This window comes from Hydractinia symbiolongicarpus, chromosome 4, assembly GCF_029227915.1.
Source record: "Hydractinia symbiolongicarpus strain clone_291-10 chromosome 4, HSymV2.1, whole genome shotgun sequence".
NCBI lineage: Eukaryota > Metazoa > Cnidaria > Hydrozoa > Anthoathecata > Hydractiniidae > Hydractinia > Hydractinia symbiolongicarpus.
The window spans coordinates 2,158,756-2,183,849 of NC_079878.1; the positions used below are offsets into that span (position 1 = coordinate 2,158,756).

The window sequence follows — 25,094 nt, forward strand, 5'->3', positions numbered from 1 at the left end:
TTCTGCCATGTTGTCATTGTTTGTAGTTCAATTCAATATTTTAGACACATTACTGCTTCTTATTTACACGGGGATATTTTATCCTCCGGAAAAAAGTCGTAGAAAAACTACTCGTAAAATTTAAAATATTTCCACTCCAAGCACTCCTCTTATCCGAGAATAGGATCATTTGAGAGGTTGCAGATGAAGTCAACACCTTTTGCACAGATCTCAGGTTGTCAGCCATAAAAGTTAAGTAAAAGAGAAAACATCATTTTTAAACTCTAAAGGTTCACAAAAAAGTCCAAATTATTTAAAGGGTTCTCGTTGCACAACATGGTGAGTACAGTATGTTATACTGATTCTGCTCCTTTCACAATTAAAAAACTACAAGATTAAATTTTAGGTAAAATACAAAACTAACATAAAGTTAGAATTACATATTTCCTGTGAAAGATTTTAAAAAACAAATCCATTTAATAAATTCACTAATAACTTTAACATTATTGGAAAACGAAATTTTCATCTGAAAAATCCTGCTGCATTCAAAGGTTACAAAACTTGTCCAGCCACGTTGTCTCGTCTAACCATAACCAGTTTATAAAGTTTTGCACCATCGGATCTTATAAGCAGAAATGATCATCGAGTCATAATTTATACTGGCATCATCACGCGCGATGTTAACATCTGCGAACGAGACGACAGTTCGTCGTATTTATATCTAAAACGTGAACACGACGCAGAAATTTGCTCAGCTTTCTGAAACGAAAGCAAATCATTGTTTGTGAGTTGTGAAGATGTTACAGAGTTCAGTTCGCGGGTTTTTACAGGTCTTGCGCTTGTGCAAGTTAACGCTGCATTGACGGAGGAAAACTCCGTCGCAAGTGAATTTTTGTTTAGCAAGCTCATGTACCATGACGTCAGAGAGAAAATGTTGCTACGACACGGTGCGACTTCATGTAACACGCGGTTATCCGACCAGTAAAACACAGCGCGATTAAATCGAGGTTCAATGTCCACATATTTCGTGCGTTCGTTTACGTAAAATCTTGAGACACCACCATCTTTGTCTCGATTATAATTTTTATTACAGTGATAGACACATGTCAAAACACGTCCGTTATCATTTGGGTTATCGACATGAGGTTTATAACCAAACGTACTCTGTGGAAAACAAGACACTTGCAAGTGAGACTTATGCGTGACGGGTGTGTTGTTTATTTTATTTAAATTTAAAGACATCACAAGATTGTCAAAAGACTGAACTAGTATCTTTATTTTCGGGTGAACTTTCTCCTCCCCAGTTACCCACGTCACTTCGTCACTTCTAAATAAGTTACTTTCATCTGACAGCCTTCGACTCTCCAATTTCACGTGTATAGCCTCGGTTTCAATTAACACATTTCGTGCAATTTCGTCATGAATATAGTTGTCTATAACACAGACTCCGCATTTCATCAATGCTTGTAAAACTTTCACTACAAGCTCTTCATAACATTGTAGTTTCATAGCATTTAAAAAAAAATCATCTGGTCCGCAATTTATCACTTTCGTTACACCAGTTTGCTGGATAACGCTTTTAAAAGTCCTGCACAGCTCTCTGTGTTTACGCCAGTGCAAAGTTTGATGTTTTTTTCCACAATAATAAACTTTTTTACATCGCATACATTTAAACACACTCCGATGTTTACATACAGCACATTTTAAAACGGGATTTTTCATTGTACGTACCCAAGCTTTTTTGCAAGTACTTGTAGGTGATTTACTTCCAGCCATGCTTGACGGGCAGCACGACTCACAACAGCCAACTAAAAAATAACATGATAGAGCGCATGTTTCATTATAACCCGTCATACGCCCGCCAGGTCAATTTTGTTTTCACTAATTAAAAACATACTAGCCTGCCCACACGTACTATAGTAAAACATCACAATTTATATAAACAATCATTTTAATAAAACAGTTCTGCCGGCCAAAATACGATGTTAAAAAAACAAAACAAATATTATGCTGTACGTATAAATATTTGAATGATTTTATTTACACAAGATATAAGAGTGTAAAAAAACATTTTACACTTAAAGTTGAAAGCACATTTTTAATCCACATATGACCATGGCTTCAAATTAAGATACAAACGTTTTGCACAGGAAAACTTTTATTATTAAACATTAATATTATGTAATTGTACAATTGTTTTATTAACCAATCAAAACATCTCAAATCACGTGATCACATTAAACCATTGAATTGTTTAAATTAATATTGATCAAAAACGGGGGTAATAAATTATTTATAAAATATGACCCGAGAAAGGAGAGAAAAGATGTTCTTCGACAACAACAAAAGAAATGGAGCACTATCTCGGAATTTTACATTGGGGGGAGTCTGATTACGTGTTTAAAAATACACGGAAGAAAAACAAAAATAAATAAATAATTTCGTATTAACATTCAAATTTCAAAAAAAATTTACCTAAAGTTGTTATTTGAACCATAGCAAAGTTTCACAAAAATTTTTTGTTGTTGAAAGCATTGAGAAATGGTTATCTACTTCACCTAAAAACATGGATTTACTAACCGCGCAAAAAGATTAAACAAGGTTCTCTGTGAAAAATTGTCAATATAAATATTATTTTTCTCCGCAGATGACACGCTTGCCGAGCGTCGTTTCCCATAGCAATTTGTTTCTTTAATTCGACAAAAGAATATCACAAGCAATTAAAATACCGAACAAAACGGCACAATGACATCACCATAGCAACTAGGATTTCGGACCACCATCAAGCATCCTTTTAATGCAATACATGCTTTTATAATTTAGTTTAGCTGTCAAACTTGGACGAATTGTTTTTCTACACGCAATCCTGCGAGCATCACCTTCGTCTAGGATCTCTACTCAAGTTAACTTGCGACGGCTTTTGTTGCATGCCACTCGCAGGCGACTGTTGCGACGCGGCAAGACGTTGTCGCGGATCACTTGGTGGATGTTTGACGATATTATCACTATTTTGGCGCCGTAGCAGTCTGGGATCACCCTTCTCACTGCCTTGGTTTCGTTGGTAAGGATGAAACCTTTGTGATGTGGACTTGTTACTGCTGGATGGGTGGAGTGTGGAGCCGTCTGGTGGAGGGGGTGGTGGTGGTGGTGAATGAGTGGGCTGGCCCGCGTCTAGGTTGCTTCTTTTGTCGCTTGTTTGCTAAACATAAAAAAACAAACAATTTATAGATAAAATAAAAGAAGTCTTTCCATGAAAAATTACAGACGAAATTTATCGCTAGTAGTATGCGTAAAAAAACAAACAAACAAACAAACAATCGAAAACACGAGAATTTATTACAGATCCAACTTTACTGTGCGTGCCGACATATTATGTCGCATAGCAAACATTATTTTAATTATACATTGCTGTTTCCTTTAAGCTTTTTCTTAAGTTACCTAACTTAAGAAAACGTGACACTTGTCATAATTGTCCATGTTTGAATGTTCGAAGTTGTGTTCAATTGTGGTTCTCATCCAAAACCAAAACAAATCAAACGGATTCTATGAAACTGTCAAAAAATGTCGTAGTTTGTTTTTGTTGTTTTTAAATGTTTGTAAAGAAAACGTGATAGAACGCATTCTTAAATTTTTTTTTTTAACGATGATTTCGTTCTATTTCAACCAGGAATCACTTTGAGTGCGACGTGATGTTTGATAAGAATTTGCTTTTTAAGAATTTCAGGCTGGGATTTCAGGTTAAAAACAACAGGTGTACTGTTTAAAACAACAGAGAAACAAGAATAATAAACAGTCTGATTAGAATTTTGGTATTTTTATCTAAAAATAGTTGAAAATATTAATTACAGCCTTTGTTCTTTATAATAATTTTCATCAATTTTAATAATAGCAGCGGTTTTATCTGACATGGTCTTGCCTTTTAACCTATGTACAAAAAATCCAGTCTTGTAAACATTGGTATTTTATTTATAGGGTGAACTTGCATTCTTGTCCTTTTTACCGCAGTTTTTTTATTTTTTTATTTTACAACAGTATTCAAACTCCACAATTAAAAAAAACCCATCGCACATCAAATAATTGGCAGCAACAATGACGGTCCCTTAAATGGTCTTCGTGAAGGCATCATCAGTTTCAAGTTTTTTTAGACAAACAACTTTTTTGAGCTCGCCTGACAAAACGTGTTGTATACTTTTTACAAAAAAAAATTTCAACACAAGAAAGTGGAACTTCGAAGTCTAAAATCTTGAGAACCAATATCGGTTTTTCCAAAAAAAAATAAAAAGATTCCTCGACAACTTTCCAAGCTCTTTCATATAAAATCAACTTGGAAGGTAAGCTTCAAGGCCACGTTAAACAAATCAGCAATTGAGATCTGACCTACATCCGAAGTTGCTTATAAAAACAAAACGGGTTCTCCAGCTCTTCTCTCATAAATTCCATAATTGAATTTACGTTAAGTCTATTAATCATTATAAAGCCAAGCTACAATAAAGCAACGCTATAACTTGAAATAAAAAAAAGCTAGCAACCACACATTGCTTGCAACACAACGAATCATTTCGTGCAAATTTATTTTTGCATTAGCAAAAAAAAAATTTTATAAAAATACCACGCCGTAAATGACGTCAGCAAGGTTAATTGTTGTTTTCATCGGGTCCAATGAAAGCAAAATATTTTTAAAAACTGAATCGACAATAATTACGATGCGCCGCAGAACGTGTTTATCGTTTCCGCAGTAATTTGAAACGTAGCTGGGTACCTTTCTAATTTCAGACACGGTTGCTACTTTTGTCAAAAACGTTGTTAGGTGCCATTCATTATGACAGTGCTTGTAAACAACGTTAGGCATAGAGTGCATGATTTCACACAATATCTTGAAAATTGTTTTTACGCCCTTTCATCACCCTACACTCTTATCACACTACGCCCTTTCATCACCCTACACCCCTTCATCACCCTACACCCTTTCATCACACTGACCCCTTTCATCACCCTACACTCTTTCATCACCCTACGCCCTTTCATCACCCTACGCCCTCCATTACACTACACCCTTTCATCACACTGCACTCTTTCATTACCCTACACTCTTTCATCACCCTACACCCTTTCATCACCCTACACTATTTCATCCCCCTACGCCCTTTCATCACCCTACGCCCTTCCATCACACTACACCCTTTCATCACACTACACTCTTTCATCACCCTACACTCTTTTATCACCCTACACAATTTCATCACCCTACACTCTTTCATTCCCCTACGTTCTTCAGCACCTTACGTCCTGGGCAAATTTTTAAAGTGCCTTACTAAAAAAAAACGTTTTAAAGTTAGGATCAATATACAAAATTTTTTGATGGACAAAAGAATAATTCTCGTAAAAATAAAGTCTCTCCCGCATTTTACCGCGGTGGCGGTAAGAGCGTTCTGGAAAATAAATCCAGTGAAATAGTAAAGCTCTGACTACAAGCAAACCACACAACTTGAGTGCAATTTTGAAAACACACCACATGCGTGTTATCCCTGAAAAACAGTGTCCTCTCAAAAGGTTTTAAAATTTCATTTAAAACTGCGAAAAGTGTTCATACAAAATCACATTGCAGAAAAAAAAAAAGACGTGGGTCGAGGTCAAGATTACGTCATTGCTATTCTGAGAACGCAAGTGTGCAAAACGACACTTTTTCCTATTTCTTATCAAACGAGACGACTATAACGCAGTATTACCTTCTTAATTCCATTTAAATTACTCTCATTATGGTAGAAGTAATATTAGGAATAATATTTGAGAGTTGAGTGGGTCATATCTACCTGTTTTGATAGTTGGATGTACTCTTGATTTGGTTCGCTGAAGTTTGGCAGTTCCGAGAACAACATGCAAAACCTAAAAAATAAATTAACAAATTGCTTACATACGAAAATACAAAAAAAAAAAAAAAAAGTAAGTTTTAATATGCGCAATTCAGACAAAATTTAAGATTAAATATCGGCTGTTAATTTTCGATTTTAGTGATTTACACTTAGGTCAAGCTAATGGCGGTGAAAAGGCTTACTAAGAAAAACTACACCTTAAATCTTCTTAAATTCTACTTAGCTGGCAATATTTTTCCAAATTTTCTATAGGGACCGGACCTTATCGTGGAATGAAAATGAACTTTAGTTTTTTAAGCATCCTTTTAAAAAAAAGTAACGTATTATGTTTCGAAACAAAAATCTGTATTTTCTTCCTTGTTATCTTCCCCTCTTCTGTAGTCATCAAAGTTTATTAGTTAATATGAAAACTAGTTGGCTGACTTTTAAGTAGGAACAAATTGGCCACTTTAACCCGGTTTGTTCCCCCGATAAGGTACAAGAATACTAACAACGCTGCGCGAGGCATCACTGACAACCTTTTCATCAAGGTATCCATCACCTTTTTCAAGCAAATATAGAATTCAGTAGCAAACACAGCTCCTTGTGTTGTCTTTGCCCCCTTAAGGAAACTGCTATGCACCGTTTCGTAGCGCTTCGAAACTGTCATCTGTGGAAGTTATCCTCCTAGGTAGAAGTAAACTTTCTGAAGGTCTTCCTAACTTTGCATCATCGAATCAAGCATCTTTTTACAATTGCGTCACGTTAGAAATTTTATTGTTATCCTGAATAAATTTTTATTGGCTGATCTACATAGCTAATTAGGTGCAAGCCAATCGAGTCCGAAAATCACATCACGTATGTTTTTAAAGGCAAATATATATTCCATCGGTGCTTAGACTTCCGACTAACTCTATCCATTCTTTGCTATCCACTTTTTTTATTATTCTTGAATTAATTAAAAAAAACCAAACAAAAAGAAATTTTTTATCCACTTTTAACATTTTGTTTTTTTTAGTCCATTATAATCCTGGAAATAATAACATGCGCGACTATTTTTATATATTTGTTTTCTTAAATATATTTCTTTAGTTTCAATATAAACATAGTAATGTTGCCTACTTGGTTTGAATAAACACAATTTACATAATTTAATGATATCGGAAGAGAAAAATCAGGGACCAAAATATTAGTTTGATACAGGGGACTGTTTAAAGCGGAGGGTGAGTCAGATAGTATTTCAAAGTAAGTAAAAATTTAAATTATAAAAAAAGAAAAGTCTATGCGACGGAGAGCAATGTTTCAAAATCACACAAAGCTAAAATAAACAGCGATGGAGAGAGATTGTTTTGACAATTAACAGGCACTTCGAGATGATTTTTTATCATCACATTCAGACGGGGTTCCGCATTTTTGGATGCAGTTACGCTTGTCACCGAAACTACTTGATGTGCTGAACCGAAACAAGGACGTTGATGATTATGGTATTTTCGAATCCTTTTAAAACAAATGGAGGGATGAGGAACCATGCGAAAAGAAGGAGAAAAAGGTTTTGTACACGGAGCTAGAAACTAATGCTAATAATCGATATGTTGTTGAAAAAAAAATCTATTTTTTCAAGAATATATACGTCCGTCTGTCACGCAAAGTGGTAACCGTAGTAGTGAGACAACGAAATGCGGTAAAAAAAGGACGGGCAAACTGGTGGACTTATGCATGGGCCACCGACTAGTGTATATATAATACAGAAGGGTAAAAGAGGAACCTAGAAAATTTTTTAGTTGAATTGCGATCCCCAAAAGTCTTAAGTCTTGTCCAAAATACATTTTCCCTCTGTCTAGCTACCTCTAACAAAAGGAGTGTATAGCGTCATCTGTATAACATCCATCAGGAACATAGTTTGATATGATTGGAATGTCAGGCTAATTTTTCTCAGCGTCAAAAACAAATTAAACCGGTACGAACGTCACTGCAAAATATTTGAAAAGTTACATGGACAAAAAAAGTTTGTAAAGTTTTTCCTCATTACTCCTCGTTCTTGTTTTTTGATTAAGATTATAATCCCCCCCTGTTTTTTTAAATTTTTTTTCATGATTTTATAAAGTGCCTATACTTAACTTAATCAAAATTAAAAGAAAAACTTTTAACTGATAAAAATGATCGCCAATTCCATTTTTAACTTGCTACGGTTAAAAATTTAATTCCAGTCTCGAAGTTGCTAAGAGGTTGTTAGGCGTAAACTTAAATTTCACAAAAGTTTAGCTTTACAATTGCCTTTTGTGCTTTAAAGTTAGAATTTAGTAGAAAAAAAAAGACTTTTTAGCCTGGACAATTGGAGAGCGATTGCTTATTTTTTCAGCCAAATTTCAGATCCAGCTCTTAACAACTTAGGAATATGAAAAATACGACTTATCTGAAAGACACATCCGCTGGTTAGAAACTAGTTTAAACCAGTATGGACCAGTAAAAAAATAAAATTTAACACTGTCAGCGAACAACCACCAATTAGCAGTAATATATCCAAAAAATTAATTTCTTTAAATTTGACAATACCATCTAGTGAAAACAACAACAACAAAAACAAACATGGAGGAAAAGTTTAATTCATCGTACTTATTTTAAGTGAAAACATGATTTTATTCTTGTCACTGACAGTTCAATTTTCTTCGCCAAACTACGTTTTGAATGAAATTTAAGAAGAAATTGGAAATCGGTGGTTTGTATTATTTTTTCATTCTTGATAAAATTGATGGCTTCAGAGGAACCATCAACTTCGTTCCCAGCGCCTGCTGTCTAATTTTTTTTATATCAACACGCTGTACCGATGTCAGAAAGATATAAGATGCCCTGGGGATGAGGTTGAGGAATCATGTTATCTAACCCTAACATGGCGATTCAGTTACAGCTTCCTGCGTAAAATTCTGGGTTAATCAAGACCAAAATTATGAAGCCCAATATATCCAAAATGGAATCAATTTAAAAAGTTCGTCAGCTTGTCAACTGTCATGATTTCAAAACAAATTTCATGCGTCAGCACAACAAATAGAGACAATGGATTGACTTTAATGACAACAAATGTTTCTTGGAAACGAAAATTACTTTACTAGTCGTGAAGAAACCATACAAAGTGCGCAATCGTTCAAAATTCCCCTTTTTCTCTACGCCCCAAAGGCGGCACTATGGCATTGGCTTTGTAGCTAGGTGGCTTTAATTATAAACTCATCTAACTTTTATCTTCAAAGTTTTCGGTTCAAGTAAGAACTTAATTAACAGAAACCTTTTAAAATAAAACACCAATTCGATTTTTTCGAAACACTTTTGTTTACAAAACTGCAGCGTGTTAAACAAGTTTGACAAAAACTTTAATTGACGTAAAAAGGTGCCAAAAAACAACATTGCAGTTTTAAAAAAAATAAAGAATTTAAAACCAGCGCTGATAAAGCCTATTTCTATACTTCTAGATAAAAATTGTTCGCTAAAGAAAAGTATCCGACAAATAGAGATTACGCGCTAAATGCAGGTTCTTTCTATGACAGCTTGACCGTGAGGAAATGTAGTTGAAAATAAAAGTCATGTCAAGATCTATTTAAAAAAAACAGGACTTTGAAATTGCGTGTGGGAGTATTTGATGAGCAAAATCATTTCTTAATTGTAAATAGCTTTCCACGTTATAAAGCTTTTTAATTATGACTAGCAACAATCAATTTCTATGGTAAAAAATTCGGATGGCTTAATTGCACATATCTTTATCACTTGGTGATGTAAAAGCAAGGCATTTCACGTGTTGAAATAAACAGGCTCTATTCATTGTAAGATTCAATATTAGATTAAGAAAAGGATGAAAGACGTTTATGGATTAGTTTTTAAAAAGAAAACAACACAATTCATGTTAAGCTACTAAACCATAATGGCGTTTCATATGACGTTCCATACAATTCGCGCGTCATACAAACGGCGCTCCATACAGATGATGCTTCATACAATTCGCGCGCTATACAAATCGCGATTCATACAGGAGTTTCATATAAAGAGCGCCCTACATAAAGACGCTGCAAATAAATTGCGATTTAATTTCTTTCCTTGTACAAGGCATGATTTTTATATTTTAAACTTCTACCAACGGTGTAATTGATATTTTCATGCAATGTATTCACATTAACTTCGAAACTAATTAGATCATTTTTTAAAGAATAAAAACCATGTGTTGTGAGGTGTCATTACGCAAAATATTTGATAGTTAAGAAGGCGTAGCATTGGTTGGTTACATCACTTAGTGAGTTCCAAAAAAAAAAACTTTAAAAAAATTTGTGATGATGTAAAATTTTCAGACTGGAACTCCAAACACACCGATAGTTAACAGGAAGTGCAACAAACATCTAAAATATGAATTTCTCAATACCTTTGTTAAACGCTACAAAAGATGGACATGCGCTATTTGCTGATGTCATCAACCCCTCCCCCCCCTTTGAAAAAAATATATTGTTTTTCAATTTTTTCATTATTTTAATTGATACTGGTCTAATTTGACTACAACATATTTAGGACGCTCAGATTAAACTTGTAACTTGCAACGCTGAGTGAATACTCTTTTACACTCTTCGTTAAATTATAGTCACTCCAGAAAATAATGATTTTAAGAACAACAATGTATTTTTTCGCAATAGATACAACCGAAAAAGTTGTCTTTGTTTCTTCATCAAAACAAACCTGTAATCTTATCAAAATGTGTGTATTTTGCAGACTAAAGTCTCTTTTCCCGCCAAAATAACATTAATTTACCGCTGAAGACTTCATAAGAAAAAAAATGTGTTATTCTGCAAATCACATTTTATTTTACAGCTACTTAACTTATAACCCCCCTCCTCCCCTTTCAAAAAAATGCATTAACTAAATTGTTTTTGCATTATTTTGAACGCAAAAGCGGGGGTAATGTTGCTATCTGCTACTTTTTGTTGGTGACAAAACTAAAGGTATAATTACACAATGCAAGTCAGATAGTGTGATATTAATTAGACTTATTGTGTATAAAGAATTAAAAAAGCCTGTAAAAAAACACACATTAGAAATATTTACCAAGGCTGAATAACATACTTAACATTTGCTTAAAATCTCCCTATTTGAATCTGAAGACGCTTCTAAGCGCTATGTTTTTAGTTTTTTTAAAAAAGTAAAGCGTTAAATATTTTTAAATTTAAGTCATGTCAAGCTTTCCCCATAATAATTTAGTTGCATGAAAAACTATTTCACAACATAATGATCCCCTTTTTACTTAATTACAAAAAGCGCTTTCTATTAACTCAGGAACAACGTAATTCCTGACAAGATAACAACTTGGCCAACAGCCAAACTTTCAGCATTGGCTTTGCTGAACATAAGGTCTAACAATATACACAATGGGGCCTTTAATTATCATGGCAACAAAATTCTTGTAGGATCTAAATTTAGAATCTCATTCCGTCATAAGGACAAGTATACACTGGGTGTCCAAAACTGCTAAACTTTTAACATCTCTTGATTATCTTTTGACTAATCTACCACAACCCACCCCTCTGCCTGATGTTTGATCAATCCCAGTGGAAAAGCTACGAATATACGCACTTGGTTTGATTGACAAACGTTAAAAAATACTTTGACAAAATTAAATAAAACAAGCCTTAAATCCGCGGGAAAATCAACAAGAAATTTGCCTGTCGCTAGCTGTTACTACCACCACACAGCTAAACAGCTAACATAATAATATATTTGTAGACATTGAGAATTTAATAATTTTCCGACGTTAACTTTTGGCACAAACCTCGCAATCATAATAATGCCTTTAATATTCTTGAATCTAATACTTTTTTAAGATAGTTAGAAACCTCTGTGACAGCTATTTGCGTATTTCCAGCTTATTTGTTTATTTTGAAAATCTTTTTTACACGAAAGGCTGTACAGAAACAGACGAACCAAAAAACATCAAATGCCAAAAAAAAGAGAACAAAGAGATGACCAAGGCTCAGTTACAAATTTACAGGTTTTAAAACAAGGCATGTCTATTTTACTGGTGAAGTTTAATAAATTCTATGAATAAGAAGCAGGTCCGCTGCTAAGCAACAACAAAAATTCCAGGTGGACGGTAATTAGATATTGACGTCACTTAACGATTACCACTCCTTAGTGATCGTGTTCAACTTTTATAGATGTTAACTTGAAGTTACTAACGACAAGGACATGAAAACTTATACATTGTCTAAAGTTTACCTGCAGCCTTTCTAGTTCATATCGGCACTAAATCGCCGATGCTAACGTCAGTTCGATTTATGTGAAGTTGAACTTTCAAACGCTCTCATTTTCCCCTTTCAATTTAACTGTTAATAGTGTACAGGAGCTTGCCACCACAACACGAAATTTTAACTTCCCAACGGTCTCGACTCCAATGCCCTTTATTCTTTGACTTAAGAGAGTTAATAGCGCATCTTGATGCGTCAACTGCCAAGAAGGTCAGAGGGCAAACTGTGATCACACAACAATGTCATCTGTCCAAAATATTTTCAAATATATTCAAAATTTCTTTTTAATCTCGTGTACTATTTAAATTTTTTATATGTAGCAAACTTCCAGACCACATGCTTTAGTCAGTAAATTGTAAATTCATAGCAAACTCTTACGTTACAGGTGCAGTATATTTTACGTGCCTTTTTTTTAATTTGTTGATTTCATGTGGACTGTAAATGCACGCTGTTTGATGTTTAATATGTACCCATTTTAACTGTTTTTATATTTGTTTTTAGTCTAAAGATGATATGAAAATATATCACAAAAATAATTATTATTGCTGGTCGTATTTTTGGAATGTAAATAAAATTCTGATTATTCTTGATTTTCCAGGATAATGGAATCATTCCTAAGGAAAGGCCATGAACATCAGATGGGTATGTTCTGAGCAGTTCTCAACAAATGTGGATTCAACTTTTTGCTCACAATTGGCAAAATTCAATTTTTTAAATCATATAATTACAGAGGCACCCTCAAAACAATGACTTTAGTTCCAAACCTTTTGAGAACTTTAGTAAATTCATAAATATATATAACAATCCCTACAATCCAACAATGTTTCAAGCTTTGAAATTCAAAAATTTTATACTGTTTTTCTGCAACGTGCTCTGTGCTCACAATGCAAGGAACAGAAGTATAATACTTATACGTCATAAATACATAGCTGCTAGGGTGAAGGATAATAATATCTATTCAAAGTGTATACAACAACAAAAAAGAGAAGGCAATTAACTTTACGACGCAAAAATGACTATCAAGAAAAGATTCAGATTGGAACATGTGACAGTCAGGGGGCAGTTAATTTATCATTGTGCCAACTTACTCTCCAATCTTCTCCATAGTGCCAATTCTTCCAATGTACAAAGTTAATTGATTCTTCCAAACTTGAGCATATCTAGATAGTAATCAGAAGTGAAGTTTCAGATGATAACTGAGTCATAGCTAACACAATCTAGATAAAATTGGCAGGTTTTTAATATATCCTAGTGGTGTTGCTTGTGGTGGTAGCGGTAGCAGTGATAGTGATTGTGATGCTGGCTGTGGTGGTGGTGGTGATAGTGATTGTGATGCTGGCTGTGGTGGTGGTGGTGATAGTGGTTGTGATGCTGGCTGTGGTGGTGGTAGTGATAGTGGTTGTGGTGTTTGCAATGATGGTTGTGGTGGTGGTGATGGTTGTGGTGGTGGTGATGGTTGTGGTGGTGGTGGTGGCAGTGGTGCCGGTTGCGGTGACGGTAGTGATGATGATGATTCTTTTAATGGTAGTTCCAATACATTTCTCCTTTCATACTTTGTTGCTGTGGCAACTTTGTTGACTCTTTTATAAAGGCTGCAAAAGAAACTTTGCAAGAAAATCTTCCCTTAACATCTCTAACAAATCACTGTTTAACCACTACTACACAGCGGCTTTCACTTTTTGATCACCTTACACTTCTGATTTTCCTTTTCATGCAAAGCACTTTCTCACAGTTAAAGTCAAAACTTTAAAACAGGTCCCCTGACTTAGCAAAAAGTAACTGCAATTCCTTTAAACTTTAAACTCACTAAATGTCTTAACCTCGATTGTTACGTGGTTAGGCGTGTTTTAAATAGGTTTTAAAGTAATTTTGAAATTAAACTACGATGTGAACACGTCTGTGCTTTAAAATTTTTAACATAAAACCTTTTTAACCACGGATGAAATAAAAAACAACACCTAAAACCTTAATATTGTGGTTTAATGTTTTAGGCACCAACATGTCAAATGAATTCTCAAAAATTTTGAGACACGTTTTGCACATTTTTAAAGCTTACCCATCACTTGTAAACCAGTTGATTTCATATGAGAGCGCATGGAAATTGTCTAGGAATGACGTGGTCATGCATAATTAGTGGATCTTTTAAGTCCAAAATTTTGATAAACCAAGAAAGATTTTTCAAAAAATAAAAAGATTCCTAGACAACTTTCCAAGCTCTTATATATGAAATCAACTTGTTTTAAGTGGGAGGTAAGCCTTAAGTTTAGAGAAGAAAAAAGCAAACGTTTCAAATTGGAAATTGATCTGTTTCAACAAAAAACCTTTGCCAAGCTTAACAGATCTGTTTAACTCCATTTTGCAAAAGTATCTAGCCTTGATTTAGACACTATCTTCCAATTCAATTTGTCAAAAAACACGAAAGAAAAAAATTGAGACTTTTTTAGGTTTGTGAAGACTATTAATCTTATTTATCACTATTTCTTTTCAAAAGCTGAAGCTTTGTCGAAAGTATAGCATGAATTTTTTATAGTGAAACACATACATTTGTCAAAAAAATATCCAATTTAAAGGCGATTGCCAATTCAATGGCATGGGGCACATCAAGTCCGGGCATCCAGCCAAACGCATTCAAAATAAAGCGCTTTAAGTGATTCTCTTTGAACAGAGTGGTCTCACAAATGTAGAATAAATTACAGAACTTTTCCATTTTGTTGAAGTTTTTAAATTGAACAAAAATGGTAATGCAAGTCAAGGAAACAAATAATGAAAATAAATTAATAAATAAAATAACTACTACTGTGAAGCTGCAATTATTTAAACAAAGAGACCCTTAATATAAGAAATGACATGAATATTTGCGTTGCTTTTTTGAAAAATGTTTACCATGACTTTTTTTTAATTTAATCCAAATTCCATTACTTTGCAGCTATCCTGTGAGAATTTCCAGATTTCTTTTGTGGTATTAGTTTTTTTATCAGATTGCGAAGGTAATCCAGAGACAGATTTTTTTCAATTAATCTTAACAACATTCTCATCTTTTACTTCACTACTCTTTTAAGATCCTACTGTTTTCGAAATATATGACACCTCTTCTTTACATTGTTGCATTAGTAGAAAAAGTGCTTGCTATCTAGACTTGCAAAAAAAATTAAAATTTTAGCAGACTGGAAGATTTAATCCATTTTTAAACATATTTTAAATTAGCTTTAAAACTTAGGGTTTTCAGCAAGCATCTCTTTCTGTGTTACATCACTGACCTGTTTTTTTTACACCTGTATTAAAAATATATATAATTTAGAAAATTATATTATAAAACAAGTGTGAGACATATAGAGGTTTCAATAAAATCAGATGAGATACAACCATGCTGTGATGTGTTGACAAAACCACCAAACAAAATGATTCTAATGTTTTAAATACGAGACAGAACCAATCAAACCCTAAACAAACCGTGATATAACAGGAATAGGTTTTAGGTCCGTCATTTTTGTTATTGTTGTTGAAGTTAATAATTATAGCTTCATCACTTTTACACAAAAAAATTAAAAAAAATTCTATTGAATGAAGCAAAAGTCATAGTCATAGGCGGAGTCTCGGTTAATTCGGTTAATTCCGATGAGCCAAAAATATTGACCGATTGGAATTAATAGAGTCAATAACAAAAACAAAAACAAGCCAACCAATGCATTCACTAAGCGTGATGCAATTTATCTGTCCAAGAGAATTTTTAATACTTTGCTTCTCATTTGAAATTCATGTAATTAGTATACACAAAATGATATTTATTTATTGGTTATCTATTGTCTATTAAAATTTGAGATAAATCAAGTAAAAAAAACTTATTAAATAAATTTGTCGATTAAGGCTTGTGTGTGTAAAAGTGTTACTTGCTGTTATCAAATCATACCCTTTTGAAAATCTGATGATGTCACCTGGCTGCATTTGCGCACCAAAGGCGTCCCATGCAGACATGTTGATGGAACCAGTCTTGTCAGATACGCGGACAGTCCTAATTTCATGACCATCTTTAGTCTTGTTTGGCTTACCTGAAAGATGAAAGAATAAAACTAAATATAAAAAACGTTCCATACTTTACAATAAAAAATGGATTTTTAAATTATTTAAAGAAAATGAAAGTTAAAATATTAATTTCTCATTTTATTTCAAGCTAAATAAGTAATTTATGACCAGAGGATAAAAAAGAGGAGGGGTTACCTAAGGGGATTGGGATTCCAAAAAAACACTACCTTTTTGCATAATGAGATTTTTTATTTTTGAAAATTTAAACAGTTTAAAAATTAATTACCACAACTAAATAAGTAGTGGCAAGCAAGCTAGACCATAATGACAACAATCTTAAGTTGTGTAAAATTTTTTGGCAAACCTATTAGAAAAACTTGTGTTCACTCTTAATTAATATTGTTTTTATAATTGCACCCTTAAATATTTGACAAGGCCATATCATACTGCTATTAACAGTTATGTGATGTAACTTAGATAGATTAAGTAGGCCTCAAGAAATAAAAACGTGATCAATGTCATGCTTCCCATAATTATTCAGTCACCTTACATTTAAGTGACTTAACTGACATAATGTGATTATTATGTTGGTATAAAGAAGATAATGATTTTAGGTGATGCAACTTTAGTATACTAATAATTAAATTTTTTTTTTTAAATTAGAGTCGGGTTCTTGTTGTCAGTTTCTATGCCTTCCTGTGATCTGAATTAATTGATAAATGGGACATAATTTGATATTTTCCATGACTAACGTTACTGTCCTAAATCAATCAGCTGACACGGTCCATTTTTTAAGCATGACTGTAGGTCAAGAATTAAGAGTCTCATTTTACCTGATACAGCAGGCGTACTATATATTAGGTCCACTATTTCACCTTTTCATTTGGCAGCATGAAACTCCACTAAACTGGTACAAAATTTAATAAGTACTACTGTTCTTCTTCTGAATGCTTTTGAAATATATACGACTATTAACAACTACAAAATTCAGATGATTTAGGGCCGATAACAATTAAAAGTGGTAGGGGGATAGATGGCGAAATCCAAGGGCTAAGTTAGTCTTAAAATGCACAACCAAATATATACAAGAAGATGCAAGGACAGGGTGAAGAATTCAAGAGTTAGTCTGTAAATTCTTAGCATATGGCCAAAGTAATTTTTTTCATCTTGAGATCTATTGTTTGCAGTAGAAAACGCATTTCCATTAAAGCTTGAATTTTGTAGCTCTTCTCTATAAGATTAGGTTTCCATACGATTAGTTTTTTCTAGCTCATTAAATAACTTTACAAGGCACTCCTTAGAGATTCTTTTTCCTTTCCAAATATTTTTCCTGAAGCAGTCTAAGTAAAAATGTTGCATCTGTAGTGCTGGAGCAAAACAGAATTGTATCTGATCTATATCAGTTTCACTCTAAATAACTTATTAATCAATCTTTTAAAAAAATGATCAACCAACTTGAATTCTCTATTGTTATTTATTTCTAAGGCATCATCCATGCCTTTGAAATAGTTTACTACTACATTGACTTACCATTCTTCATAATCTGATTGGAAGAACTTATAACATGCTCAACAAGTACAAATGTCACAATTCCATGCATTTTGAAAAAAGAACATTGTAGCTTGTAAACAGGTTGTAATATTAAAGTTGACATAATTTGAGGAGACAGTTGTTAAAAAACCCACTTTTAGAGGAAATTTAAGGAGTTTTGAGAAAATCTTCTTGAAAATTTTCTTGTAAATAAGCTTGTATAAGCCCTATATGTTTACTCACAAAATTTGATTGCTAACCAAGTTGCAGATCCAAAGTTACGAGTTTGTCAGCAAAAAATTAAGAGGCCTGGGACAAGCAAACAAGTGTCATTTTGGCAAAAAAAATATGTTAATCAATTAACCTTTATAATATCTATGCATTGATAAAGTTTGAATGCACACCCCTTAACAGGTCTAAAATTAATGATGAAAAAAATGTCCAATTTGCTATTACTGAAATATGACATCATAATTCATGCAGCATAATTAATTCTGAAATTCTTTAAATGTGAATATCTTGAGACCGAAAAGAGCTTTATAAAAAATTTAAAAAGACCTGTTAGCTAACTTGTTAAGCTCTATAATATAAGTCCAACATCATTTTATACCTCGGGTTCCCTTTAAGTAAGTGTGGCACAAAGCTGTGCAGCTGGCCCTTCTACAGCATCACTGTCAGGTAAACTATCATTAACTTTTTTTTTACTTAACAAAAAACATTAATTGATGTCAGCTCAAAGGGAACTGTACTTCAACTGACATGTATATACTAGTTGTTTTAGAGAAAAAATATAAGTGAAAATGGAGACAATTATAATGAAAAGAAGGCTTGATCTACTTTTGGTGTTCATAAATCAGTTACAATAAAGAGCCTAATTGGCCAACTGGCTTCAACTTAATTTTTTCTATTTGTCAACGCTGTATTAAATAAAATTATCTGCGACAAGTTTAAAGTGAATTCTATAAAGTAATCAGAAGTTATACAGAATTCTGGGATACAGCATTTTTGCTTTTCATGTTTTATAAAACTTTAATTTTTATTTCAAAGAAACACAACAGAAGTAGAACAATGAATTTCATATCCAAAATATAATGTTGAGAAAAAAAAGCATTGTTGGTCAATTAATTATATAATCTAAATGCCACAATGTTTTTGGATTATAATAATAAATGTTTGTTCTTTTTAAAACATAGAGGGTGTGTTATCAACACATGCGTCTTTGTAAAACAGAAAAGCTTAGATATTACCAGAAACTGTCATGTAGTTTATGAAAACTACCAAAAAGACAAGCCATTGTCACACACAATTCCTGTAACAGAAAAAACAATATTTCAGTACATACAATTGTCAAACCGAATGATTTCCTTTATCATTTAAAATTTTAATTCTTCTATCAAATCACAGTAACATCTTTTATCGATTTAATTTAAAAAAATTACTTTTCACCTTTTGCATTTTAATAATTTCCCTTTGCAATAACCAGATAAAAAGACAAAACAAGGTATTGTTCCTTCCCCTCTCATAGTCAAATCAAGAGCTGTTGACCATGGATTTCAATTTAACAACAGATTGCCTCTTAGACTCTGACTCCTCCTCCTTTTCTCTGAAGAATCTTTCCTATTTCCCAAAGAATTTTTCTTTTTTCATAACGGAAATTGGTCATTAACAGCCTTAAATTATCCCCGCCCCTTATATGATGCTAAAAAAAAATATTTTTTTTTTTTTTACTTTTTCGTTATATATTAACTTGTGTAAATATTTCCACCTCATCCCAGTTTTCATCACCTTATTTGTTACAAACTCGCACACAAATTTTTTTTGGTTATGTTACAGCCTTTTTTTATTGAAATTTGTTTGTGTTGACAAATAATAGCTGATGTTATTTGTTACTTGTTTGCACACCAGTGTTTTAACAAAGCCTTGTTAGAATGTTCAAGTGCTAATGTGAATTGGAAATACTGTGTTACCTAGTGCCTATTTTCGTCTCAACTAGAAAAAAGCTTACTTGCAACAAAGAATCTGTACAATTTTGCAAAGAAAAACTGATTTTTGTGCAGAAACCTATACATATATCTCGATTTATTGCAGCAATTACTTAAAAATGCTGACAAATATGACTCCTTTTATGAAAAAAAAGTAGAATATATTTTGTTGCATGAATATAAGACAAAGACTTTAATTTTGAAAAATACCCTTGTTTTCCTAGATTGTCAAGCACTCCGTGCTTGATTGCCCTATTTAAAAAGCAAACCCCTGGAATTTGTGTACTTGGTCACACAGAGTTTCTGCCACCTCGTGTTGCACGCTGATTCCAGCATGTTGTACTGGACATCACACAACATTTTGAGCACATGATATGAATGATGCACCAAGTCATTGTTATATTTTTAGTACAATAGTAATGGTAAAATTTTTGAATAGCGTTGTTAGTCTCCTGATGTGCACCTAAACTTTGTTTAACATGGATGAAAAACTATACATGTAAACAACAAGGAGACAAATTTATATAATAATATATAATATATAACATATAAAGTATAGTCTGTCTTGTTTTTTTTAGCTTTTATCCTTTCTATTTAAGCGATAAAAAAGACTTTTTATCACTAAAAATATTTTTATGCGAAATATGTAAAATTATGTAACACTATGTTAACATTTACATGACCTACTATTAGTTCGCAAAGTTTAATTCAATTCGGTTCGCACTGATGGCAAATTTTGATAAATGAGCATTCCAGATGTCGGAAAATGCATTTTCCATTGTATGAGCGAAGCCTTTTTTTTCGAATAAACAAACATTTGTTAACAATGGAATTGAAATCAGCATAAAGCAACACCTATTTTTTGTTATTCTGATATTTAAGCAAAAGCCCACCATGCGTTCTTACAGTCTTTTTCAGGAATATTTAAGAAGGTGTGTGATGATTCGCACGTGTAAATCAAGTAATGCCTCAAGTAAACATGTAAATTAAGTGTGGTGTAAACATGCAAAGGAAGTTATGCGTGCAATACGGGCTCCAAGATTGATCTTTGTTGCGCATTATTTTGCGGTAGAAAAGTGGGGGACGTTTTGAATGGTGAACCCTAAACATGATGATCGAGCGTCTACACATAGCGACTCTCTCAATCTTAACTTCCTTTTCTACATATCCGAAATAGTATGCATGACTATACTGTCATTTTCATAAATTTATTGTTTATTTTTCAGGTTATCACAAGCAAATAAGCAAAAATATGTTTCGTTTTCAAATTAAAAAAAATCTTTATCCAAGTGGCTTAAATAAAACTTCAAAATTCATTCAGAATATTCAGCTACTTTTAACAAAGTTTATATAGAACTTGTTTAAATTGTTTGAATAACACTTGCGGTATAAAGAAAAGAATCCATTAAATTCAGACCTGCTATGGTTTCCAATTGTTTTGTCAAATGAAGAAATAACCTACAATTATATCCATGATAAAATGCCTGTTCCGCCTATAAGTGCAGTTTTGCAGACTTGATTTATTCCTGCTCAATCAGCGTTCACCCCCGCATTAGTTAAGAACCACATGGCTGAATTTCTTGTGTAAGACCTGGTTACCAACGACGAAGAGGCCAAGCAAAAGAGATTTATGTCTCTATAGTTCTTTTAACTAAGTCAGGAGTTGGTAAATTAGCTAGGAAGGTCAGGTCAGCTATGAATAGGCTTCTTCGTGGTTTAAAAGGACCAGGACTATTCCAAAATTCTGAGATCTGAAAGTGTCTGACCAAGACGGAAATCTATCGGACGTTTTGTCCGACGAAAGTTTGAAAGGAGCTACAGAGGAGTCAGGAAAGGTCTCAGCCTTGTTCGCATTATTTGACATGGCTAAAAAACAAATTTTGCCAGCACACAAAAAATCAAAATGGGCGTAATCATGCTTTTCAACGATAATAACATTATTTTAACGCTAATTATTACTATCGTCTTAACATTATCATCATTAAAAAAAATTTGTATTAGCGTTATTAACGTTATAGCGTTAATTGTTAGCACTAAAGCATTAATATTAGCGCTTGAAAACGCTAAGTGTTTGTTATTAAATTCCCCTGGACAGTCACATTTTTCTAAAAAAAATTCTGTTCACTGAAGGTTTGTTTGGGCGGATTATTTTAGTCGCCTATACGTTCTAACGATATCGAAATAGGTCTGAGTATGGCACTGTTTATTTGAAAAACCCTGGGCCAATAGGGTTAAGTAAGATGAGAAAAATTGCTTTATTACTTTTGAAACAGCACTTGCAAAATATAACTTTCTGCATAAGTAAAGATTTTTTTACCTTGACAGCTAGTTGATTTATTAATTAATTAACATATAACCCTCCCCCCACCCTGCAAAAAAAAAGATTACCCTAACATTTTTTTGCCAAGACAAATTTTTTCCTTTTTTTCTTTGCAACAAAACATTATTAATACACCTCTTCACAGTTTTGTTTGGTCATGCGCAAACTCACATTGCTATATAGTATCGAAATTAAATATGGCTACCTATGGTAGGTAAACAAAGCTAGCCACAGTCTAAAGTAATGAATAAGTTAGTAGATTTGATGCAATTTTACTTGTAAATACCATGTCAATTAATCGCTGTTCATTACGCTCCTGTCCTACCATTTATGTCAACGTTTCTTTTTATTATACACCTTAATGCGCAATGTTGGCGATGCTTATTATCTCCTTGAGAATTAATTGGTTTTCAGCATTAATTTACGGATTATTGGCTCGTATTGCGGGTGATAACTAGTTCTCAGTGCATGTTCCACAAAATAAAATTCCCTGGGAAGTAAGTACTAGGCTTATCGAATCTAGCAATCAGATGTTTTTTAATCAAAAGGGGAGCGCCAAAGTGAAAGCAAAACACTCTGCATGGTAACATTTGCTGAGCACATGTTTTTTAAAAAATATGAATGAGAATATTATTATCATTTCCGCTTGTGGTCTGTAAATTCCTTAAAAAACTCCTTAAAAAACTTTAAAAAATATTTACAACTATTTTGTTCTTTCAAAGCTATTGACTGCTACCGCCCTTTGAAACCAAAAGTTTACCTACCAAAGCTATTTGATCACGTGATACATTGAGCAATGATTGATATTTTACGGAATGGAATAGCGCGAAATATTGACACTGTGAAGAGGTGTATTAATTGTATGCCTAAAGTGAATAGACAAGACAAAATATGCTTGCTGTTGTAGCACACTCCCATCGCTGTTGACACAAATTGAAAAATTAAAAATCGCAAACCTGGACACAGCGGAAACAATTTGGATTTTGGCCTATGGCAATTGCTTTTATGACAAGATTAATATATGTAGGTGTTTGTGACTTATCATCACCCTTGTTCCAAGACAATAAAGTTTACAGCATAATAAAAGTAAGTTTGTCACAAAACAATTTTGCAATATTCCATGCACTTTTCAGTAGCTTGTCCTTAGTTGGAGCAAGAAATTATTTACCCAATTGGGGGCATGTCTTACTTATTTAGCCTATGATCCGCCAACTCTGTGAATCCGATAACTCCGTGAAACTGCTTTCAAAGCCTACAACAACTTACCACAGCTCTGTCTACCATTTTTAATGAATAAATTTGATTCAGGGGGTTTGATACTACCACTTAATCATTTTAGGGGTGTCGGAACTCGCGCATGACAAAAACTTGGCGGTAAGTTCAGCTGGCTACACCTTTTTGTGATTTTCAAGTCAAGCGCGATGGTGGTGAATTTTTTATATATATTGTTATCTCAGTTAATTGATTATAACTATGGTCATGTTATATATATATGCCTTTTCTGAGGGTCCAATGATTCGAGAATGTATTCTAATGAAATCTAATTTCTAATGTTTTCTTTGCTACTCATCAGAAAGCAAACGTGTTCTTCAAATTTCTCGAAGTTGAAGGATCCATCACGGCATTATTGGATGATAGTACATGTCGGATCCGGCTTATTTATCCACAAATAAATGTTTTTTTTTCTTGTCATACCCCCCGAACGGTCCGCGACAGATAGCGCTACGATAATAAAAGTTTGAAATAACCAACAATATGGATATAAGGACGTTAAATGTGTTTTTTTCACGGAGTTGGCAGATCATACGCTAAGCAGTGAGGACCCACTTGATCAGGTATGAGTTTACCATAACAATAGAAATTGGTTCTGCTTATATACAGTGTCGCGTTGCTTGTTATGCAGCATGTGAAGAATGATGTATAATTATGCCTCACACAAATAAATAAACAATAGCTACCGCAAATTTTTTGCATGGTTTTAAAAGTTGGGTTGACACAGGACAACTCTTGTGACTTTCCTGCACCTAAATTTGCAGCTGTCCCTGACTGGGCATTGAAGGTTTGAATCTTCCATAAAACCTACTTTTTAAGAAAAGCTTTCAGCTTTCACAAACGATGTAGCTAAACTTGCATAAAAAGACTTCACCAGAAAAACCCCCACCCGCCAACCTCCAAGGCGTAAACATCAGCAATCGAATTGCCATTGGGGGATGCAAGCATTTAGGGAAAAGCTGATCAATATAGTCTCGTGGAAAATAGTTTATTGTTAAACAGAAGCAAAACTTACCAATTTCTATCACAATAAAAACCAAATAGACATTTTTACATCCAGGCCTTAGGTCTTTTAAGTAACTGACCTTTTCTTCTGCCATCTTGAAATTGTCTGATGCGGGTTCTTTTCTCGGAAATGTGAAGATGAGAGAACTCAGGGGCAGACCAAAAGGCTTAGGGGCTGTTCATAGGCGGGCTGGCTCGGCTAGCCGGGGTGATTTTCATCTCGTGTTCATATGAAGTTTTTTACATCTCGGACAGCCGGGATGGAAAAGTTGTTTACATTTCACAACAGATTTATAAACAGACAAAAGAATTTTTTAAATCCATTGTTAATTTCATCTCGCCTGTATAAACACATTTTATTTCTTTATGCGTTTCTTAAGAACAGCGAGATCCCGGCTGACCGAGATCTCGGTACAAACAAGCGAGATTTCGGCAAGGCGGGCTGGCTCGGTTATCATATGAACACATTTTTATTTTCTCATGTGTTTCTTAATAGCAGCGAGATCCCGCTCAACCGAGCCAGCCCGGTCAACTGAGCCAGCCCGCCTCCATATGAACATCCCCTTATAAAGACCCGAGATCCTAACAGTTGACTATCGGAATCCCAATAAAAAACAGTTAGGATGTCCTGGGGACGAAGTTATCACATAAAAAAACATACATTTTCTTTGTTATGATGATAAGAGCCTTCTTTCTTGTTTCTTAAAGTATTGAAATACGTTAAAAGAAGAAACTTTCGCGATCTCTTCCCGAGAGCTGAATATTGCAAAATCAAATGAAATAACTTTTGCGGTTGACCCCTTTTAAAAATTTTTGCGAGAATAACTTCTGCGAATGATCATCGCAATATTTTTTTGCGAGAATTAAT

At 33.6% G+C, this 25,094-nt stretch overlaps 1 protein-coding gene across 1 annotated transcript; it reads right to left on the bottom strand.

Moving 5' to 3' along the window:
• Positions 1-2,349: 2,349 nt before the first annotated feature.
• LOC130640835 (SOSS complex subunit B1-like) lies at positions 2,350-24,383 on the bottom strand. The gene is made up of 5 exons (XM_057447405.1): positions 24,237-24,383; positions 16,005-16,143; positions 13,186-13,257; positions 5,790-5,862; positions 2,350-3,178 (listed from the first exon to the last, which is right to left on the bottom strand). Exons 1-5 carry the CDS (start codon positions 24,319-24,321, stop codon positions 2,855-2,857), a joined length of 693 nt encoding a protein of 230 aa, XP_057303388.1. The 5' UTR covers positions 24,322-24,383; the 3' UTR covers positions 2,350-2,854.
• Positions 24,384-25,094: the final 711 nt, after the last annotated feature.